This window comes from Lissotriton helveticus, chromosome 7 (genome assembly GCF_964261635.1).
Source record: "Lissotriton helveticus chromosome 7, aLisHel1.1, whole genome shotgun sequence".
Classification (NCBI taxonomy): Eukaryota; Metazoa; Chordata; class Amphibia; order Caudata; family Salamandridae; genus Lissotriton; species Lissotriton helveticus.
The window spans coordinates 1,193,287,723-1,193,310,191 of record NC_136068.1 but is presented as its reverse complement, the minus strand read 5'-3'; the positions used below and the strand labels follow the sequence as shown (position 1 = coordinate 1,193,310,191).

The following is a 22,469-nucleotide window of genomic DNA, read 5'->3' as shown; positions in this document are numbered from 1 at the left end:
ATTGGCAGTCCGACTGTCCTATTAGGACTTTGGCGGTCGGACTGCCACTGCTTCCAGGGAACCACTGTTCCCTGGCAGTCCCGCGGCAGTCTGAGGGCAGCAATATGCTTGGTGGTGCCCTGAGGCACCTCCAACCATGTTACGACTTTCCTCACCGCCAGCGCTGTTATGGAGGTTCTTCCTACATGAAAAGGCTTGTCATGAATAAAGAAAGGTAGGGCCCCTCTTGTGCTGTGCACGGGTGTGCATGAAGGAGGCACATGTGCCCCCTTGTATTTCTGCACCCCCAGTTCATACACAGGAAGAATTGCACAACATGGTGCATTTCTTCCCGTGCAGGAACGCGCACTGGTATTCCCACAGCTGTGCTGTTTTAGGCTTGCAATGAGCCTTTTAAAAAGAATCACTGCGGGGCTGCCACAGTACAAAAAACGTGTAGTCTGGCAGGCAGCAGCGACTCTTGGCAGCGTGTGGGTGTGGCAGTGGCAAGCCACCTGGCCTTGCATCGCCAAAATTTGTAATCAGGCCCTAAATCTGTTGCAGAGGCAGAGTGATTATGTTCTATATGTTTTTCAGTTCGATCTCTAACCATAATCTCTCTGCTTCTGCCAAAGGTTGAGTGGTAATTAATGCACATCCAGTGAGTCCTAGGTTCAGTATTCCTGTAATTACAATAAACATACCTGTTGTACTTTAATACCATGTTGCCTCTCAGACTCGACATATGTGGCTAATGGCATGTTCTCCATCTTGTTTTTCATGTGGTGATGCCCTGAAAAAAAAAGAGAAAATACTTTTTTTTAAATTGATTTTTTTAAATGTAAATTATATTTGATGTGTTTTCCTTGTAATTTGTGAAAAGTTTAAAGAATATTGTTTTTATTTCAAGCTAACCCAGTTTGGAAATGAAAATGTTAATTTAGAAATATTTTGGTTTAGTTAGAATTTGTTTAATACATTTTTATTCTAACAATTTTTATTGCTATTTTAGTCATGACAGTCAACACAGGGTGACATTACTGAGTTAAAATATTTCTTCCTTTGGATACAATGCATCCCAATTATGAAGTTATGTAACAGCTTATTAAATATATCAAAACTGCCTCCCTCTTTTTCACATCCGTCCTCTTGGAGATCAATGCTGTCAATCATTCAACAAATTTATGGTGGCTTGTGGGCTTGTGGTAGCCAATTCAACCATGTGTCTATTTTAGTAGGTAGTGTCTTCTTTCCTCTCAGGTGTTCCACAGGACTATTTATAGTCATAGTGGTTTATTACCAACCCCATGTGGGCAATACATTGCCTGTACCTCTTGGCATATAAGCATGACACCATTAAGGCTGTTACTCTTCTAACCCATGCTTAAAATCATACATTTTATTTTTGTTGGTGTTTAGAGTGTCTAGTCCTTTGGTTGTGAATTTTATTTTGGCTGTTGATAGTAGGCTTCTTTTTCCCAAAATGGTGGGGAAAAAATGATAATTATACTGATGCGTTGTTGATGTTTGTGATATCCTGTTTCTATTTGCATAGGAAACAATTTGTATTTTCTTCAATGATCTATACCTGTTGTATTTACAATATTTAAACAAATTCACTTTCAAAACATTTATTCTTTGAACGCAGCATGTGCTGTTCTTTTTTTTTTTTTTTTTGGTTCGTAAGAGTTTTATTAACCATTGACATCGGTACATTCAATTCGCCTACAACCCGGAGGCCGGCTACATTTCCAGTTATACGTTATGCATTATGTTACACAGCTATTCAGCCGACAACCAGCGGTCCGGCAGCAACAATATCGGAGTAGTCTATACAGTCAAAGAAATACCATTTGTAAGTATCAGTGACTCTCACTTTTATATTTTATGAACCGAACTATAACTCTTGCCATGGTGCAATTCGGAGTGCAGCCATCATGACCGCCACTAGGGAATTCCTATACACGTAACGGGAAATGACAGTGTCCTTGCGCAGAGCTATCTCGCAGTGTGTTCCTTCATTTTGCATTAAACATTCAACAACCCCCTGTATCAAGGTGTACACTTGTAAACTCAATCCCTCTTGAACAACCCCCCTCCCTGCCCTCATGCCAAGCGGACTCAGAACTGTCCGCCCCCCCAACCTAGCAGAGTGCTCATCCCCCAACTTAAATTCAATACTTGCTCGTTGAGGTGAGGAATGTCCCATGATCGGCGGCCTCTCGTGCTCCTCTCGTGGGTCCTGCGCCCGATATCCAAGGCAGTCTCTCAGGCGTCCACCCCGTGCGCCAACCGACCCCAATCATCGGGTGACTATTGCCCCGTGTCAGAGTCCTTCTCTCCTCTATCTGATCTCGGCGAGCGCTCCCCTCTTGTGTGGTCTGGGGTCAGCGATCTCGTGCGACCCTCCGCGGTGCAGTTAGTGCTCGTCTTTACTACTCTATCCATCAAGCCATTCTCGCGCCATCTCAGGGGTGTCAAAGAACCAAGTCTTATTTTCCACGACTAGCCGCAGTCTGGCCGGGAAAATCATGGAGTACGGAATGTCTTGTGATCTCAGTTCTCGTTTAACATCTAGGAACGTTCTCCGGCGGCGCGCGACCTCCGCTGTGTAGTCCGGAAAGAAGGCAAGAGTCGCATTTTGTATCTTGATCGAAGGGGAGCGCCGGGCCGCCTGCAAAATGGCGTCCCTGTCACGAAAGTTAAACATGCGAGCCAGGATGGGTCGCGGAGGGGCCCCCAGTTGCAGCTTGCCCCCCGGCACCCTGTGCGCTCTTTCCACTGAAAAGAACGCCGACAGGCCCTTGGGTTTGAGTTCAGTTTTGATCAGTTCTTCGACGAATAAATCCATCGCCTCCTTGCCCTCCGATTCCGGAACTCCAAGATCCTTATGTTGTTCCTCCTTGACCTCCCTTCCTGGTCGTCCAGCTTCTCCTTTAACGCTTTGTTTTCTGCTGTGATACGTTCCATTGCCGTCTGCAACTCCGACACATCTTCAATCAGCGATTTCGTTACCACCTCCAGTGAGCCCACTTTTTCTGAGATTTTGTGAAGGTCCGCTCTCAGCAACGTGACTTCTGTGGAAATGGAGCCCACTGTGGTTTGGACCTGCATCAAGGTGCGCATCACATCATCCAACGTTGCCTTTGGGCTCTCGCCTGCCCCATCCGCTGTTTTCCGGCCGGATTGCTGCCCTTCTGGCGGTGAGGACGCCCCTTTATTATAAGCGTATTTCTCGAGGCGGGTTTGTGCTGCACCCCCTCTGGTTCCTTTCCCGGCCATCACGACGGTCTGTGGGACGTGCGTCCCCCACAAGTGTCTCCGAAGTGGTTGGCGACTTCGGCTTGATTATTTCTGCTACTCAGCTGTAGGGCCGTGAATTGCGGCGCACTCCGTTTCGATGTCCACAGGCGCGTGCCCCTGGCAGTGGCCCAGTAATGCTCGGGTCGTCCGCACTCTCTCACAGCCACGTGGTGGGGCACCGCCCAATGGGACCCCAAAGATGCGCCGGGAGCGGTAGGCCTCGGGGAGATCGTGGTAGTCGGTGTGCCGCACGTGGCGGTATGGTAACTGTGCCCTCGAGTGATGGGGATGCTCCTTGCCCGCGTCTCGACCACCGCACCCCTCCGTCTGGCACCTTTCCCCGGCTCTGGGCCGTCCGCGAGGTTCGTGGTCCGCTCACCGGGGCTCGTCAGTGCACAAGCGGCCCCCGCGCCCCCAGCCGAGGACGCAGTGAATGTCAGGAGCTCTTGCACGCTGCGCTCACCGGGTATCAGGCGCGAAGGCAATGACGCGCTATCAGCGTCTCCAACCGTCCTCCGCCGGTCAGCCGCCGTCCAAGCCGCCCCCGTCCCGGAGTCTGTTTGCTCTGCGTGGTGGGGGTCCGCTGCTGTCACCACGGCTGATTGCCCGCTCGGTGACGGTCTGCTGTCTGTCCACAGGGAGCTTCCGGTTCTGTCCGTCCCGGCACCTCGGACTTCCTGTCGGGGCGAGATGTCACCTGAGCCCCTGGATCCGCACCGGCGCGTAGGCCTCTTGGAAGCACGGGGAACGCTCGCTCTCTCGGGTCGTAGGCGCCACCGGAGCCCCCGCCGTCAAGCCCGCCCGGTCTCAGGTCGCAGGTGGACCCCCACAGAGGTAGATAGTGGTCCGGATGTATATGCGGATAGAAGGAGAGGCTGCTCTAATCACGGAGCTCGTCCTCTATGCTGCCGCCATGCTCGGCTGCAAGCCACGCCTCTCGTGCTGTTCTTTTTTAATAAAATTGTGTTTTTGGCATTTTAGGTTGATGTCTATAAAAAAAATTAAATACAGTACGTTTTATTATTGAAGAGTTGTTTTATTTCTATGCTGGAAAAAAACTTGATTTTCACATTTGTCTTTGATTTAAATTTAAAAACTGTGATTTTCTAAAAAGCCTTCATTATATTTTTTTAAAAGATTATACTTCCTGATACTACCAAGAAATGAGTTATATTCATTAATTCTCAAAAATTATATTGTTTTAAATGTAAAAAACAACATCTACCTTAACACAAAGTACAACTTATTTCAGATGTTTTTTCTTTTAATATTAGAATTTGTTCTAGAAGCATAATACTAAAATAATGTATATAGTTTCTGTAAAACATGAACACCTTTAAAACAGTTACATTGTAAAATAATTTCTTTAAAAAATAAACATTGTTCTAATCCAATATGTTTCAATTCCAAAGCACTCTTTTTCTAAAAAGAGAGCCATCAGTATGTTTAAAACTGAAAATAAAAAAAAGCATTCTTTAATATAAATATTTACCATAACTATTGAATATTGTTTGTGTTTACCATTTTAGTGTCCTTACCTTTATTAGCAGGCAGAAGGCCTGTTTCGCATGAGTATCAAAAAGAGAGGTTGAGTAAGAGTATATACTGGGTTCGACCTCCTCAACAAGAATTTAATTCCAAAAGAAACCCAGTTCTGCCACGTAAAACAACTCTCCACTAAAGAAAAACAAGGTTTTCTTCTAAAACCCTCACTCACCAGGGTTACCGCTTGGTGGCATGCTTCATCACCGGGTCCATCCCGTTCTGCTGCGAATCGGGGTACCTCTGGTGGGTGAGGGCTTTACAAGAAAACCTTGTTTTTCTTCAGTGGAGAGTTGTTTTACATGACAAAACTGGGTTTCTCTTTGGAATTAAATGTTTCGTATGAGCACTTAGAAACCTCCTCAATAGCAGCCACTTGATTAAGCACAAAATGGTGAAAAGCACCTTTTACATTATTTTTAAGGTTAAACTGTGATTTAAAATAAAATATGTATTAGACTTAACATTTTTAAGCAGTCATTTAAGGACTGAACCTATATTTTTTTAAAGCTCAAATAAAAAATGATTATATCAGTGCTTGACGGAATCAACATATGTGTGCATTATCTTGGTGTGGGCATTTTTTTAAAATATGGTCTGTTACCCTCGAGCATGCCTGTTTGCCGTAACCTAGGTGAATTGTCGATATTGTGACAAACTTTCCTTGGGAGGTTTACTGTAAGATGTTAGAGATTATTTTTTACTCTCATAGAAAACAGTTTTAATTGTGAAGACTTTCATTTTCCTACATTCCCTTTAAAAATTGCTAATGTAGACCAACTTTCCAAGCAATAACGCCTGGTGAAAGGACAACCGAGTTTGGTAAAGACGTTGCAAATGTTAGTGAGTACTTCAAATTCATAACTGGAGTTCACACCATTTTCATTGACACCCCTCGACAGTGCACTATGAAAACCCACTTTTCCACACCTGGGTTTTACACAGACAGATGAAAACTCGCCACGTATTTCATATTTTGCAAAGTCACAAGAGACCTCTTCCCAAGAACGAATCCCTATTTTACATGTGAAAATGGTCCCTTTCTTAAAAAAATGTTTCACCAAGTGATAGATTTTGTGTGTTGATTTCAACTCTTATGAATTTAAAAAAAGGAAAGCAAATGTAACTGAGGAGAGGCCTATCGCAGCATTGAATTCCAGCCGTGACTTTTCTACTGCGTTTCATTGTGTGTGGCGCAGTAAATATCCTTTGACACAAGAAAGGCTTGGCTCGTGCACTTTCAGAGTCGTATCTAAAACAGACACACCTAAAACCTCAAATGTGCAGTTAATGTGGTTACACTAGTCGTACCTGTACAGATGCACAGAGAAAAAACCTAGACCGTTGCAGCTTTAGGAACTCACTTACAAGAACGTAGATCATTATATTTTCTGGAACTTATAACTTTCTATGGGTACGAAAATTCAGGAGAGTATTGGGTGAATAGTAAACTGCCCAAATTGCCCTGTGATTCTTGCAAACGCGATGTTGAATGCTTGCTCGTGCTCCCTCGCTTATAGCAGGGTCTGTACTTGACTTAGTATGGCTTGAACTTTGCATGTAGTTATGTTGTCCACTACCCACATGTTTAAGAGACAATGGGGCATATTTACCAGGGGATATCGCCACCAGAACGTCACTTTTAGCTACATTCTGGCGGCGATATACCCATCTCTTATTTACAAAGCGGTGCTAAGCCTTGCAAATAAGACCCCTTTTCGTGCTTTACTTAGCATTTAAGGTGTGTGCATTGGGAGTTGCAGTGGGCGTTCCAATGCAACACCCATTACTTTTTGACGCTGCTCCATATTTACAAGACTGGGGCAGCACCAAAAACTAAGGGGGATATTTACATCTAAATGTTGGAGCGCTGTGTTACGCCAAAATTGGTAACGCTGTGCTCACACATCTTTAAAATGCAGGGAGGCACCACATTTACAAAAATACAGCACACCCCTGTGTTTCCCCTGGCACTGGGACTAATAAAGCTGCCTAGCACCAGCACAGTCACCCTAGTACCATGTTGCAAGGGTGCCTCCGCTGCAGGGGCGATTGTTTATGTGCCTGCACCTTGTGTCCTTACACTACTCACTTTTAGAATTACTTTTGGCTTAAGCATGACACAAGAGTGCATGTGTTTTCTAGCTGTCCCCCTCTTGTGTGTCTCTTCCCCACCTACTCTGTGTTCCTCTCTCACCCATTTGCTTTTCCCCCCATCTACGAGAAAGTACTGAGAGCCTGATTTAGAGTTCGGCAGATGGGTTACTTCGTCACGAATGTCACAGATATCCCGTCTGCTGTATTACAGGTGCGTTATAGCCAATGGTACTTGTAATATGGCGGACGGGATATCTGTCACCTAAACTCTAAGGGGCATATTAACAAGCTCCTTGCACCACCTGTGCGTCACTTTTTATGACACACCGGCGGCGCATTTTGCTGCCCCATATTTACAAGGAAACGTAAAGACACCCTGCATGTATTTTTGTCTCCTTTCCAATACGGCCCCTTTTCACGCAGCACTTTGCGTGAAAGGGGAGCTTAATGGGTGTTGCTGTGGGTGGTCCCACACAACACCCATGGAACCCGACACATTCCCAGATTTATGAGAAATCGTAAACCTGGAAATTCTACAGAATTCTATGCCTCCCGAGAGGCAACGTAGGGAGGCGCAACAAGGAGAAATGTTTTAATTTCTCCTCGTTATTTCCTTCCTCCTATGCCTGATGCAATATGCAGCACACATAGACACAGATAGAAAGAGGAATCCCTTCCCTCCACAAAAACAATCTCTCCACAATGCAGGCACCCTTCACCATAGTGCGTCGGCGCATTGCACCAATTGTGTGCCAGCGCAGGGGGGAGCAGAGGGATCAGTCATAATAATAATAATAATCCACATTTGTATAGCGCACAATCACCCGTTAGGGTCTCTAGGCGCTGGGGGCCGTCGGGAAGATTAAGCAAGCTATTGCCCAGAGTCACATGGTGCTGGGCTAACCTGCCGCCGGAGCCGGGGATCGAACCGTGGTCCCCAGATTCCAGCGTCAGTCGCCCTGGCCGCGGCGCCACACCTCCTCCCTAGACAGTGGCAGTTCCTCCATGGGGGCGTTTGGGCACCGCCCCCCCTGCTTTCTCGCCGTGCGAGAAGGCAGAAACAAATGGTAGTGTAGTTATTGCCATAATATAACTACCATTTGTTTCTGCCTTCTCGCACGGCGAGAAAGCAGAACTTCCTGGTTTAGAGTGTGGGTGTTACTCGAGGGCAGGGGGGAGTGGTCGCCCAAACAGACAGTGGGAAAGCCACTCCCCCAAGCCACTCAACCCTGCCGTCGAGTAACACCACCCACTCACTCTCCCTGTTCTCTCTGTATGCTGCAGCAGCATACAGAGAGAAAATGGCGTAGCCTGGGGCAGCCGGCCGCACCAATCAAAAGCGCGGCGGTGGAGAGGGAGGCTGCCTGCCGCGCCGCCTTCCTGATGACGTGCTGCAGGACTTGAAAACGAGGACGGCGGGAGTCGGGACGGAGTCTCCGCAGTCCGGACGGTAAGTTTACTATTTTATTTTAAATATATTTGTTGTTTCCAAACCCCTCCCGCCTCCCCCCTCATCCCCTCAGGTCGTCGCGAGTGCGACCCCATTTCCAACCCCCCCGCCTGTAATGCCGTCCGCGACTGTTAGTATGCTTATGCTGGTGTTTGTCATGCTGTAGTGTTACGCAGGGGGTATAAAAGGGGGTGGTGATGGACGGAGCATCTGAACCAATCAAACACTCACACCCAGTCAAAAGATCTGGGTTTGATCCATCACCGTTCTTTAGCCCACTCTGCCACCCCAGTTCAGACATGGCTATATGCAAATCAGTCTGACCCTGTGCCTCATGGGAACAGTCCAGCCCGAACTGCCAAGCCATGCCTTCCCTGGACCGGAAACAAGCTTCCGAGGACCGGTTTCTGGCATTACAGCCGTCGTCAGCCCGGCTTGCTTGAATCCAGTGGCAAAATGAGCAAGGGACTCACGTCTGAGCATACCCTGCCACACTTATGGCGGCCAACGCAGTACAAAAGGGGGTGGTGATGGATGGAGCATCTGAACCAATCAAACACTCACACCCAGTCAAAAGATCTGGATTTGATCCATCACTGTTCTTTAGCCCACTCTGCCACCCCAGTTCAGACATGGCTATATGCAAATCAGTCTGACCCTGTGCCTCATGGGAACAGTCCAGCCCGAACTGCCAAGCCATGCCTTCCCTGGACCGGAAACAAGCTTCAGAGGACCGGTTTCTGGCATTACAGCCGTCTTCAGCCCGGCTTGCTTGAATCCAGTGGCAAAGTGAGCAAGTGTTACGCAGGACTGGATTTACTGGTCAAGACCCCCTAAACCATTGCTTCGGTGTCACGGTGAGTAAAGTTGCTGGTTTTCATCTAAAGCGCTCCAATGCCTTCGGTTCGATTCCTCGCTACATAAAACTAAAACTAAAACATAGAGTACTCCTCTGCAAATGCCCTGATAACTTAATTTTGAGTGGCTGGGGGCAGGTGGGGCTTGCAGGGAAGCCTCAGGGCAGTGAATTATGTTTTCAACAAGCCGTTATTATTCATGTCTGCCGTACACTTTATAAAGCAGTGGGTGCGAGAGGGAACATACTGGGCAAGGAAAATGGAGGGAAGAGGGAGGCATGTTGATGAAGACGAAAAGGAATGCAATTACCTAGTAGGGAGAGGCATCGGCATATAGAGAAAGAGAGGTATTGAGGAAGGGAAGGAACAAAAGAGAAGAGCGTAAAGGACACTGAAGAGGGAAGATGGCCCTGTCTCCTAAACCCTTTTCAATCACACCAGGATAAATCCCTTTACTCCTTTCTCTTTGTGTATACCAACTTGGTGAGCTTCCTCGCACAATTCAGGATATTTCAGGACTTACTTCGGAGTAGCCGTGCGCTATAAAAGAGCATTTTAACATTAACATTACGCCCTACCAATTTCAAAGTTCACCAGCTGCCACTGGTTGTAGATATGACGCATCCCTGTGCTTTGAAAGTGACGCAGTGCAGCAAAATGGCTTGCAGCACCGCGCTAAATCACTTTCTCGTTAATAAGGCCCTAATTTATTCGCATGATCACCCCCAAAGTTTTGGACGTATGCTGCTGGCATCAGTCATTTTCAACTCTGAGAATGCAGTGAGCCTGCTAACCAGACCTCAGCACTAGTGTTCTAACTCTTTACATTGGCCTTTGCAAGGTGATGTGGTAATAATTTTGAATAAGTCATAGTGTGTATTTATTATTGCTTCTCTGATTCATCCAGAGGGAAAGGACAACTTTTATGCTCATATTCATAATTTGGATGTTGTTGAAAGGTGGTATAAGGATCCATAATGGTTCACGTACATTGTCAATTCTGCAGGTTCCAAAATGTCTCTTCCAGGTAATCGTTTATTATAGGGGTTTGGAGCTTATGAACAAGTATTTGGCAGAACAGGGAGTAGGATTTTATATGTAGAAGGAGGCCAAACTAACTCAGTGCATTTCGGATCTAGGTAGATTGTCCATCTGCAAATCTGATATTCCTTTATCAACTCATTTGAATGATATATGTAGGCAATCATGGATTCTGATTCTCTTACACCTCCACATCATTATCAACAAAGCAATCCGCTTTTTGCCTTTCATGTTGATAATTTACATTCAATGCATTGTCACGAAGAACGACATTTGATTTACAGTATTTTGTTCCACAAAAGATTTTGTAAACCGGAAGTTTCAGAAATTTGGTGGATTGTGCAGGGTAGGATATGCAAAGACAAGAACGTCCAATACAGATATCAAAATGTACTTCTGTTTCCGACTAGATGGGCAAACAGAGAAGTCCACAGTAGTACGGATTGCTTTGCATTACTTTCCAGTCTTGGGCACAGCCAGGAGAGCGCTGAGCTCACTGTCAGCCTGGGATATTGGGTGCCCCAACTAAAGCCACCCATACTGTTTATGATCAGAGAAACATGATTCCAGTACAAATATCCTCCGTTTAACTATTCACGATTAAAGCAGATGTATATGAAATGGATATTTCTATTTTCCTGATGTAAAATCGGCCACTTCTTCATCTTGCCCCAGTCTCTAGCAGTAGAAACACCTCTTCATTAACAGCAAACACAAGAGCAGGCAGCAGGATGGAGATTTACATTTACTGTATTTAATGCAGCCTGATATGCTTTGAATGTTCTTATACTCTTAACCTTTTGAAAAGAGAGTATGGGACTGTGCTTGCATGATGGGAAGGCCTCATATATTACTCTGCATTTGTACTGAGGTTAATTTCTAGATTCAGCCTTTAATTCACAAAATGTCGTTTTCATTTCATATCATTGTATTAAAAAAATACTTTATATATTATAGTATCCTGAGCCTCTTTTCTCCAGGAGGGAGAGAGAGAGAGACTACAGTCCAAGTGTGTGAGCATGGCTGTGGGAATGCAGTGCTATTATTATATATCCAACTGAGGGAACACAGAGGAAGTGGAAGTGGCTAATCATGCTAGATGACAGAGTATTCTAGGAAGAGCTGGCATTGTACTATTATAAGGAACTATCTAGCAAGGGTTTGGGGCGCAATTCCTCTGCATGAATTGGAAAAGCAGCGCACCCCTGTCCTTGGAGACTTCTAACTCACCCAATGCTTTCCTCCAGTGAACTTGGCGAACTTGTGAGCCGAATGGAGGCGCTGCATGTCGTACTTGACATCACAGCTATGTGCGGATGTCAGAGGAACATTCAACATGCACCCCCTTGCTGACAAAGAGTGCCTACCTCCTTGACAACCCAGGTTTTGTGGTGAGTGGAGGTGGTGGCTGTGAGATTATGGTGAGATGCTCACAGGAACCTTTACCTGTATCCCTGTGAGCGGGGTACTAGCTCTCCTCAGTTAAATGTCCATCCATTTTCCGTACCTTGGCTCCTTGCCTTCACCATGTTTGGACATGTACTAAGGAGGCATGTTGTGTGTAAGTGGGATTGTCGAACTGGCTAAATGTGGGGTCCCAGCCTCCACATATATGCTTCCTGCTCCCTTCCATGAACCCATGTGTCTGGTAGTTCAGTAAGGTTTCCAGTGATCTCACTTCGTCCAACGCAGGTTGCCCCTATATGGTGTGAAACAGCCAATTCCCTATTTCCTGTGTTGTATTCATCTCCCTTGGTTACGGGTGCAGGGGCAGACTTCAGTCAGAGACCAATACATATCACACCTGAACCAGTCAACCCCGTCTTGACTGGGACCCCTGGGCTCAGAAGCCATCAAAATCAGGCCAATAACAAGGACATACTGCTCCTCCAGGTTTGGACGAGCCATAATCTTTTGAAAGTAGCAAATCCTATGGTAGGCTCCAGCACCCTGCCTTGGCCACGAGAATGTAGAGAGAGTACAAGTAGTGGACCTCTCGGCCAGTACATGGTTTATTCTTTAGTCGTCATCTGGTGGCTGAGAATGGAATGTGCACAAGTGGAGGCAAGGATGGACTTCGCTGTGTGGTTGCCATTCCCCCTTCAAACTAGCGCTAAGTCTGGAAAGCCCACAGTGTTGCATTTTTGCTGTGACTGGTGGAGAGATGAAGAGCCTACCTACCTGCCGAGGAGATGGACAGATCCTGGCCGAAGACGCAGTCTTGATCGAAAGAAAAACTGTACGAGACCCAGCTGACTGAATGCCTAAGTGAGGAGAGCTTAACAGCCAGTTGAATATACAGCGCTCCCAAGGATCAACAAGGTTGCAACTGCTAAGCTGCCCAGGAGTAAGCAACAAGAGCATCTGGGTCGAAGAGATGCTGCACTACCTTCTGACAAAGAGAAGGATTAGCCTGCATTGTCTATGACTGTGCTCTTAGGTTGCCTGTATCCCTATCTCTGAGTCCCCAAAAGGACCAAGAGACCGTTAGCCTTCAAAACTTCTTTGTGGAGACTGGTTTTGCAGGCTCAAGGAGTTGCCCTGATTTTGTAACCATTCGTACCATCTTGCTAGCCCTTATGGTCCCTGAAATATCGCTGGTCGAATTGACAGTCGTTACCTTATGATAAAGAACCAGGATGAATTTAGTTATGGTAGGGCCAGTGACTACCAAAGTTCTCCCATGAGTGTGACCAGTGGCAGCTATCGGTTATAAAATATGGTGGGGCGCAATGGCGCCAAACTCACCATAAATGCCACATTTCTCCTGGAATGGCACTTCTTTCCCGCGTCCACGAGCAGGAATGGAAGGACTTCCTTCCTTTTCAGTGGAACACAAATCCAACCAATCCTGGAGCTGCTCTCATCGGCGTGGGAGCTGCTCCAGGATTGGTGGGAGCAGGCTAACCCAGTGCTCATTTTGAGGCTGAGGGCCTGTGCCGGCAATCCACCGGCTGTTTCACATTGCTGGGATATACAGCCCGCATGCCGGGCTGGCCATAGGTTGCCAGCCGGCCAACCTGACATTTGCACTGAAAGGGACAGCAGTAATCCTACAATAGTAGGATTTAGCCCTGCCCCCCAGCGTAATGCTCACACTGTATACAGCGCAAGCTGGTGGCAAAATAAAATAACATTATTATGTCATTTTATTTATGTGTGTTTGCCTGCTCCGCTCATGTGGAGGAGCCTCCTCTAAGGGTGACTGTTAGTTTGAGAGATCCATGTTGGTATTTCGTTGTGTTCTGGTTGTTATTGTGATGCAGACGGGAAGGCTCAATAAGATGAAAATGCAACAATATAATCACAAATTCAAATTCTGAAAAGGCAGTCTTAGATTTCCGTCAAGCCGAGGTATGTAAGTTGGGTACCATTAAATTGGGCAACAGTAATATTGTGTTGTGTTCTTTTGAAGTATTGTTGAAATATGCTGTTTTGTTGTGTTCTGGATTTGGTGATATGTTGTTTTCTGGTGTTGTGTTTTTGGTGGTGGTGTGTGGTGATGATGTGCTGTGGTGATTCGTTGTATGTTGTGTTATTTAGTTGCAGTATTGTAATGTGTTGTTGTGCTCTCTTGTATTGCTATTGTTTTATTGTTGTGTTGGGGTGTGCTGTATGCTGCTAAGCTATTGTGTTGTTCTTATACCTCAACTGCAGCCCACTATAGAACAAGCATCGGCAAAGCCAATAGGTTTCGCATGAGCAAAATCGATTGGTTTTGTCAATGTTTTTTTAGACATTTTAAACAGCAGCATGAGCTACTGAGCAGCATGTCTTAAAGTTTAAAAAAGAACTAAGATGAGATCATCGCTGGGCACATCACAGTACTTTTTTGACTTTAAGCTTGCGCTACTGTGTAACATGTCTAAAAAAACATTGACAAAACCAATAGATTTTGCAGACATGCAACCTATTGGCTTTGCCAATGCTTGTTTTACTGGGGGAAGGGCTGTGTCTGTCTGGAAAGGGCAGTAGGTACCTGCTGCAGGGCGTGAGTGTAACACTGCCTGTATGCAACACTCCAGTGCACTTTTTGAGAACCCCGCGTATGAAATCCAAACCAGGCTCTTCCAGTTCATGGCATAATCAGCCAATTACTGACAAATGTGATGCTGGTGGCATGGCTGGGAGAAAGGCAGCTCGAGTTTCACATTGTCCTGGTACTAAGAGTGTTGAAAACTGATTCGAACAAGGAAATTTACTTTGTAGAACTGATCCTAACAAGTACATTTAATAGAGTATGAGTGAACTGGATCCACACACCAGATGGACACGTATACTTTCCTGGCTCTGCTATTATGGAATGGTCTGCTTTGTTTCTGCCCTCAGCCTATGATCCGTGGGGGCGTCTCGGCAAAATACACCGGTGACGTGTTAAGCTCTTCTCCATGGAACGTAGTAACTCAATGTTTAATGCCGGGAATCATTTTTTATTTATTTACATATGTTCAATTTTGAAAACAGCATACTCCAGACATGAGTATTAAACTGCTCACATTCAAATAAAACTAGTAATTCACTACTTACTTATGGTGCCAGTACCATAACACAATGATACCTTTCATAAAGAAAAACATAAATGTAAGAATGTCTGGAAGCTGGGAGGACCGCAGAGAGCCGCAGATACACTCATATGGAGTACTCGTTCAGAAGTGCAAATAATTTAAGAATGCCCAGAAGCTGAGAGGAGTGAAGATGGCGTGCAGATGCACTCGTATTGAGCACTCATTTGGAAATTATTTTTTTTTAAAGTACCTTGGGAGTGAGTAGCCAGTGGAAGGACACTGGGTAGTAGCTAGTGCGCAGTGACCAGAAGCTGTACTTGGGCCAAGCTCCACGGCATGGACACCAAAGCAGAGCAGGAAGTGAAAGCAGACAACATGCAGACGACATGCTGGCCAATCAGAAGCCTGCAAATTGGAGCGATGTTGTATTCAACTAATGGTAAGTTTAGGTAAGTATCGGCCGAGTATGAATGAAGTATGAAGGAAGTAATTTTATAAAAGCGTGCAATACCCGAGGGTGTCTTAGCGCTAAACGGATCAAGACCCAGGGTGGCCATCAGTGTAAGGGGATATCTTAGGTGTCGCTCAGTAATTTATGGTGGGAATAGTCCGGTCTTCAGCTGTTTCCTGAGTTGCTGCAAGATGGATTGTTAGCGAAGTGCAAGAGGCACGTAATTCCATAGCTTCCCACCACAGTATAGGAGCATTCTTCTGCCCCATTTTGCTCTGTTAATTCTTGGGACCATGACCATACATGCAGAGCTTGATCTGAGGTTCTGCTGGGCATGTACCAGGAGAGCCGACTTTGAAAAAAAAGACAGAATGGCTCTATAAAGGGCCTTTTGGATTAAACACAAGCCTTGAAGGGGATCCTCTTCTCCACCGGCAACCAGTAAAGGCCATACATTAAATGAGAAATTGGTTTGAACTTGGGTGCCTTCAGTAGCGTCCTTACTACAGCGTTCTGTAGGGACAGCAGTTTATTTTTTTTAAAGTATTTGGAGGTACCTAAATAGAGGGCATTACAATAGTCCATCTTCGAGGCGATGAGAGCCATCATCACCGTTTTCTGAAATTCAAATGGAATGAACGGAGAATTTTTTTTGAGAACACTCCGCATAAAAAAAATAAACACCTTTTAAGATTTCAAATCCAAGAGGTTTTGCAAAGTACTAAAAAGGCACAACTCTCATGCTGCACAGTACCACCACCACTCACCCACCTTGGTATAAGGCGTTGCACCAAACCCCATGCTATTTATCACTGAGGATATGTAATAACACCGAGCAAAAATATTTCAGTGAGAGGGCCCCCAGTGTGTCTTGCAGGTGACGAATGGAATCCCAATATGGTTGAGTCAACTATTAAATTATGTAATAGTAACACTGTTGTTTTCATTGCTTCAAAATAATAAAGCATGTTATTGTTAGTCCAAATCAGGCAGCAACATGTTGCCTAATGATGCTCCTGGGGAGGTTAAAATGCTTACCCGAGAATAAAACAGTAACATTTTTGTATCTATTCAGGTAAAAGACAAGAGACAGAAAAAATATAGTACGGAGTACTAATTGCCTTGTCTGTAGGCCAGAAGCAGCAAACTAGCAGGCCCGGATGCTCGTTTCCGAAAAAGAAAAAAAAAGTCGAAAGAAGTTAGGTTAACCACTTGAAACTGCGATAGGTTGCATGACAAGCATGTCAATACCAGGTGGCTGCCCGGAGATGAGAGGGGGCGAGGCGGAGTACTAAAGGGTACTGCCAAGTAGGTTCAGAACCCCTTCCGCTTTATAGTGCGCAGTGCCCACCACCAAAGCTACGCTTGAGCCCTACCACTAAAAGACCGTCAATTTCTATGTCAGAAATTAAACATAAAAGCAGCCGCCGTGCACGGAGAACAAAACTCTAGATCAGTCCTAAAAAAAGAAGTGGGGGGACTGACCAAGTCAGGCAGTATTTAAGTGACATCATGACGCATGCTATCAAAGCACATAACGAGTGACAGTCCACATGGTATCACAGGAAGTGACCTCACTGGAAGTGATGCTCTGATATGTGCATGTTATAACATATGCCAACTGAAAATGCAATAAAATACGTTTTTTTGAAATGTTGTCTCCTGCAAAGCATATCATCTAACATGCAGATCACAGATTGTTGTTTTATGTAGATATGTAAGTGGATTACAACACAGAGATTCCTTTGTTACTTGCAGTTAGTAAATTGTAATCCTTCTAGTAGACCACAGTGAACTATGAAGTGTCTTTGACTAATACACCTTGTAACCCTGTCTCATGTAACACATCTTGTACATTAATTTACACACTTGCATGATTTATTTGGAATGGATAATGTGTATGTTATGTAACTTGCTCTAACGCTCTGCATTGGGATGTGTAGCACTATAAAATAAATAAAATAGTGCTATTTAAATTGTTATTTGTGTAAATACTGAGACAGACCATCCCATCTGACATTCTTACGGTGCATGCACTTATATACAACTAAGTAAAACGCATGCATCTCTTAAGTACCTGTGAAAAGATAAGCTGTGTGCTTTTGTTTTCTCGCCCCTGCATTTTCATTTGTGAGGTTTCAGGACGCCTCCAGTCCCATACTCGATCAAAATGAGGCATGATGGCCCCTTAACTTCCGTCTTTATCGTTGCCCAGCTGGAGGTGGAGAAAAAAAGCCCCCTCGCTGCCTGCACTTTGCTGCTGGCAATCCAAAGCAGACAACGTGCAGGAGCTGATGAACGTGTCCGGTGTTTCAAAATTACACTGTGACAAGTTCAACATATTTCTGTGGGGCCCAACTTCTTACCAGGGGGGCGGTGTCCACCTGTGAAAAGAGTGGGTGGACACTGTGTGCCCGCGTGTACCCCCGACTCGTGCCCTGCCCTAGATAGGTTAAGGGAGCAGTGACAAAGCGCTGCAAATTGGTAGAGTAGGTAGGGTAGGGGTCATCTCTGAGAAGGTTTTGGAAATTTAAATAAATATAAATGTTGCAATACATTACTTTATATGTATGTTCTCCGAGTGCCTTTGGTGTTTTCAGTCTCTTTATATCCTATATCAACACCACAATTACTGTATTTATCACTGCTTGCTTCAATGATATATTTTGGGTTTCTTGCCCCAAAGAACCAGGTGTAGTAGTTATGGATGGATCTGCCCAGAACAACAAACAAACTCCTGAGCATTTCCGCATGATCCCAAGCTGGTAGTACTGTCTGGGTTTTGGACTAAAATTAACAACTCCAACGCAGACACATATATACGAGAAGGGTACCGTGTATGAATAAATAAGCATTGGCAAAGACAATACAAAGGCAATAGGTCTGGCGTTTTGGCTTTGTCAGTGCTTGTTTTGTTATGGTTCCTGTAAAATTGTATTATTGGGTGTAGTTGCTGGGCCCATGACAATATAAAAAAATATATTGGCTAAAAGAAAAAATATTTTTTGTTTTCCAAAACCACTTATTATCATAGTAATCCTTGGCACTTTAGAGACATACTTTGTGATATGCTGCTCTTGTGAAAGGGGAGCATGTCTTCACTTGCAGTGAAGTGACCCACTGGCTGAAGAGGGATGACCTATTATATGTGTCAGAATAGGGGTACCCCTGAATACATTTCCTAAATCAGGGTTGAATTACTGTGTGAGAATAAACCATTTAGGAAATTAGTAAAAAGTGGACGTACGATGATCAAAGACAATATGTGACCAGAAAAGAGAAAGTATCAAAAATATAATGTTTATTATTTTTATATTTATAAACCAAGTACTGGTAAGAAATATTTTTATAGATATTTGATCTTTTTTAAATAATAAGAGAACATATGATGTTAATGACAATTTTGGTAAATATACAATTCCAGTTTTGGCCTATGCAATAAGTGCAACATGATTATATAGTTGTTACTAATACTATTCACACATACTTATCCATTCATACATGGCCTAATTCAGCATATTGGTGCATATCAAACATGATGTTGATTACAGACATTGATTTATATAGTAAAATTGTTTAAGAATAATATAGAAACTTTTTTTACATATATATTATTTTAGAAGATTAAGAAATGTGGTCATGGCTAACATAATTTGTGTCTACGCGCGTTTCGTCAAGTAGCCATGGTGGTCTAGTAAGTTCTTGATAGATGTAATATATCATGTGGCAACAGAGTTTCAATGGAAACTGGTGGGAACGCTAGTTGTGGAGGAAATACCCATTACTTACCAAATAGTCACGACACAAAAGTTGTTTAAACAAGATGGATTGTAGGGAATAGTTATAGATCCATCGGTACACCGGAAAAAACGTGGTAAAGATGATAAGGTTCCCTCTCTATTTTTCCTTCAGTGCGGTTGATGTATTCTGCCAGTTAACTTTTGCGATATTAATAATTGCGTTTTCAAGCTGTAGTTAAAAAACACACAATGCATTTCTTTAGCCGATGTAGGTCTTCAATGCAAGCATCCGGTGAAGTAACTAATAATTCCACCGAGGACCAGGTCTGGTATTAAAGATGCATAATTCAGGATATATGGTCGAACACGTTAAAGAGTCCTCCCACACTTGTGTGCCGTGAAGAGGGCTGGCCTATTGCCATGTGCTGTATGTGGAGTGGCAGAAAATATACGTGAATGATACAACAGACCAGAGGGAAATCAAAGCTTTCTGAAAACTTCTATTAATAATTATAACATGTATGAGATTTTAGTACAATCAAAAGATCTTGGCTAATGCCAGAGCTAAAATATATCGTTTTAGTTAAACCAAAAGGTCTTGGCTAACGCCAGGTCCAAGAAAATGGGGATCAAAGGGACCATTTTGTGCTTGGGTGTGGTTCAAGCATCTCAGTCACTGATGGCAAGCCAGCAGCGAGCCAACCGGAAGAAGAGGTGGGGGGAATGATAACTTAATATGTGAGTATCACAAGTCGAACTCAGAATGGAAAACTTAAGAGCAGAGTTCGATTTGAGCAAAGCCACTCCCGAGAAGTTTTTCCAGCTCTCTCTGTATCAGATCTCGGCGCGGGGGACTGCGCCGCAATGCAAGGTCCACAAACCCCATCTGCAGCAGGCGAGACACAAACAAAACACATATCTAAAGAAAAGAGAGCCGTACCGGGACTTCAGAGAGGAAGAAGCGATCTCTTGTTCAAGTCCGCGGCTTCTGCTGGGGGATGTCTCCGGCGCCGCAAGTTTTCTGTCCACTCGGCATCAGTGAAGACCGATGACACTCCGACTCCGGTGCTTTGGGGAAGTAGCTTGGCAGGAGAGGTTGCAGCCTTCTCAGGCACGGGGCGTGTCTTTGCAAGCCTAACAAGTGCTCCTGTGTGTCAGATGCCATCGGAGTCATGTCACCTGCAAAAACAGTTTAGACTACATGTTGTCTGTCATGGATGAGTTTAAAGATATCAGGGTCAGTTGAAAAAATAATGTTACTGTTTAGATTAATTAAAACCGTACACAATACATACGAAATAATATATAACAATGAACTTGGAAGAGAAAGTAGAAAAAAATATCAGGGCATGCCTGCCCTGTCCCACATAACAGTGTGCAACAATCCAAAAACCTCACACCTGCCTGACATACAGCTAGATATTTCCCTATAAATAATTTCACATCTACCTGGCATAAAGCTAATGTATCCGTTCCAATAGGCTCACCAGTGCCTGACTTAGAACCCGATATTTCGCAGCAAGTAAGTTCTTCACTGCCTGATATTCATCCAGATGCCTGCCACAAAGATGCTTCCCCACATTTAATTTCACGACTGGCTGCCAAACATCCAGGCTCTCCCGTTCAAATGATCCTTTCAGCACTGCCTGGCACACATCCAGATGCTGCCCTTCTCATACACATCTCACAGATGCCTGACACACACCCAGATGCTGCCCTTCTCATACACATCTTACAGATGCCTGACACACACCCAGATGCCGCCCTACTCATACACATCTCACAGATGCCTGAAACATCCAGATGCTGCCCTTCTGATACACATCTCACAGATGCCCGACACATCCAGATGCTGCCCTTCTTATACACATCTCACAGATGCCCGACACATCCAGATGCTGCCCTTCTTATACACATCTCACAGATGCCCGACACACATGCAGATGCTGCCCTTCTCACACATCTCAGATGCCTGACACACTTCCAGATTCTGCCCTTCTCATACACATCTCACAGATGCCTGACAGATCCAGATGCTGCCCTTCTGATACACATCTCACAGATGCCTGGCACACATCCAGATGCTGCCCTTCTCATACACATCTCACAGATGCCTGACACACATCCAGATGCTGCCCTTCTCATACACATCTCACAGATGCCCGGCATACATCCAGATTCTGCCCTTCTCATACACATTTCACGGATGCCTGACACAGATCCAGATTCTGCCCTTCTCATACACATCTCACAGATGCCTGACACATAGCCAGATGCTGCCCTTCTCACACATCTCACAGATGCCCGACACACACCTAGATTCCAGATGCTGCCCTTCTCACACATCTCACAGATGCCCGACACAAATCCAGATTCTGCCCTTCTCATACACATTTCACGGATGCCCGACATACATCCAGATTCTGCCCTTCTCATACACATTTCACGGATGCCCGACATACATCCAGATTCTGCCCTTCTCATACACATTTCACGGATGCCCGACACACACCCAGATGCTGCCCTTCTCATACACATCTCACAGATGCCCGACACATCCAGATGCTCCCCTTCTGATACACATCTCACAGATGCCCGACACATCCAGATGCTGCCCTTCTTATACACATCTCACAGATGCCCGACACATCCAGATGCTGCCCTTCTGATAGACATCTCACAGATGCCCGACACACATGCAGATGCTGCCCTTCTCACACATCTCAGATGCCTGACACACTTCCAGATTCTGCCCTTCTCATACACATCTCACAGATGCCTGACACATCCAGATGCTGCCCTTCTGATACACATATCACAGATGCCTGCCACACATCCAGATGCTGCCCTTCTCATACACATCTCACAGATGCCTGACACACATCCAGATGCTGCCCTTCTCATACACATCTCACAGATGCCCGACATACATCCAGATTCTGCCCTTCTCATACACATTTCACGGATGCCCGACACAGATTCTGTCCTTCTCATACACATCTCACAGATGTCTGACACATAGCCAGATGCTGCCCTTCTCACACATCTCACAGATGCCCGACACACACCTAGATTCCAGATGCTGCCCTTCTCACACATCTCACAGATGCCCGACACAAATCCAGATTCTGGCCTTCTCAAACACATCTCACAGATGCCTGGCACACATCCAGATTCTGCCCTTCTCATACACATTTCACAGATGCCCGACATACATCCAGATTCTGCCCTTCTCATACACATTTCACGGATGCCCGACACACCCCCAGATGCTGCCCTTCTCATACACATCTCACAGATGCCAGACATACATCCAGATTCTGCCCTTGTCATACACATTTCACGGATGCCCGACACATCCCCAGATGCTGCCCTTCTCAAACACATCTCACAGATGCCTGGCACACATCCAGATTCTGCCCTTCTCATACACATCTCACAGATGCCTGACATACATCCAGATTCTGCCCTTCTCATACACATTTCACGGATGCCCGACATACA

At 45.1% G+C, this 22,469-nt stretch overlaps 1 protein-coding gene across 2 annotated transcripts in view; it reads right to left on the bottom strand.

Annotated features, from left to right (window-relative positions):
* LOC144770102 (sterile alpha motif domain-containing protein 9-like) overlaps positions 1-20,033 on the bottom strand; it is a 554,812-nt gene extending 534,779 nt beyond the window's left edge. For both annotated transcript variants that reach the window (XR_013598796.1, XM_078654353.1), the window contains exons 1-2: positions 19,906-20,033; positions 684-772 (exon numbers count right to left, since the gene is read on the bottom strand). Coding sequence is in view for 1 of the 2 variants with exons in the window: in XM_078654353.1 (XP_078510479.1) it covers positions 684-724 (41 nt within the window). In the remaining variant the exon portion in view is untranslated. The remainder of the gene's footprint in view (positions 1-683; positions 773-19,905) is intronic.
* Positions 20,034-22,469: the final 2,436 nt, after the last annotated feature.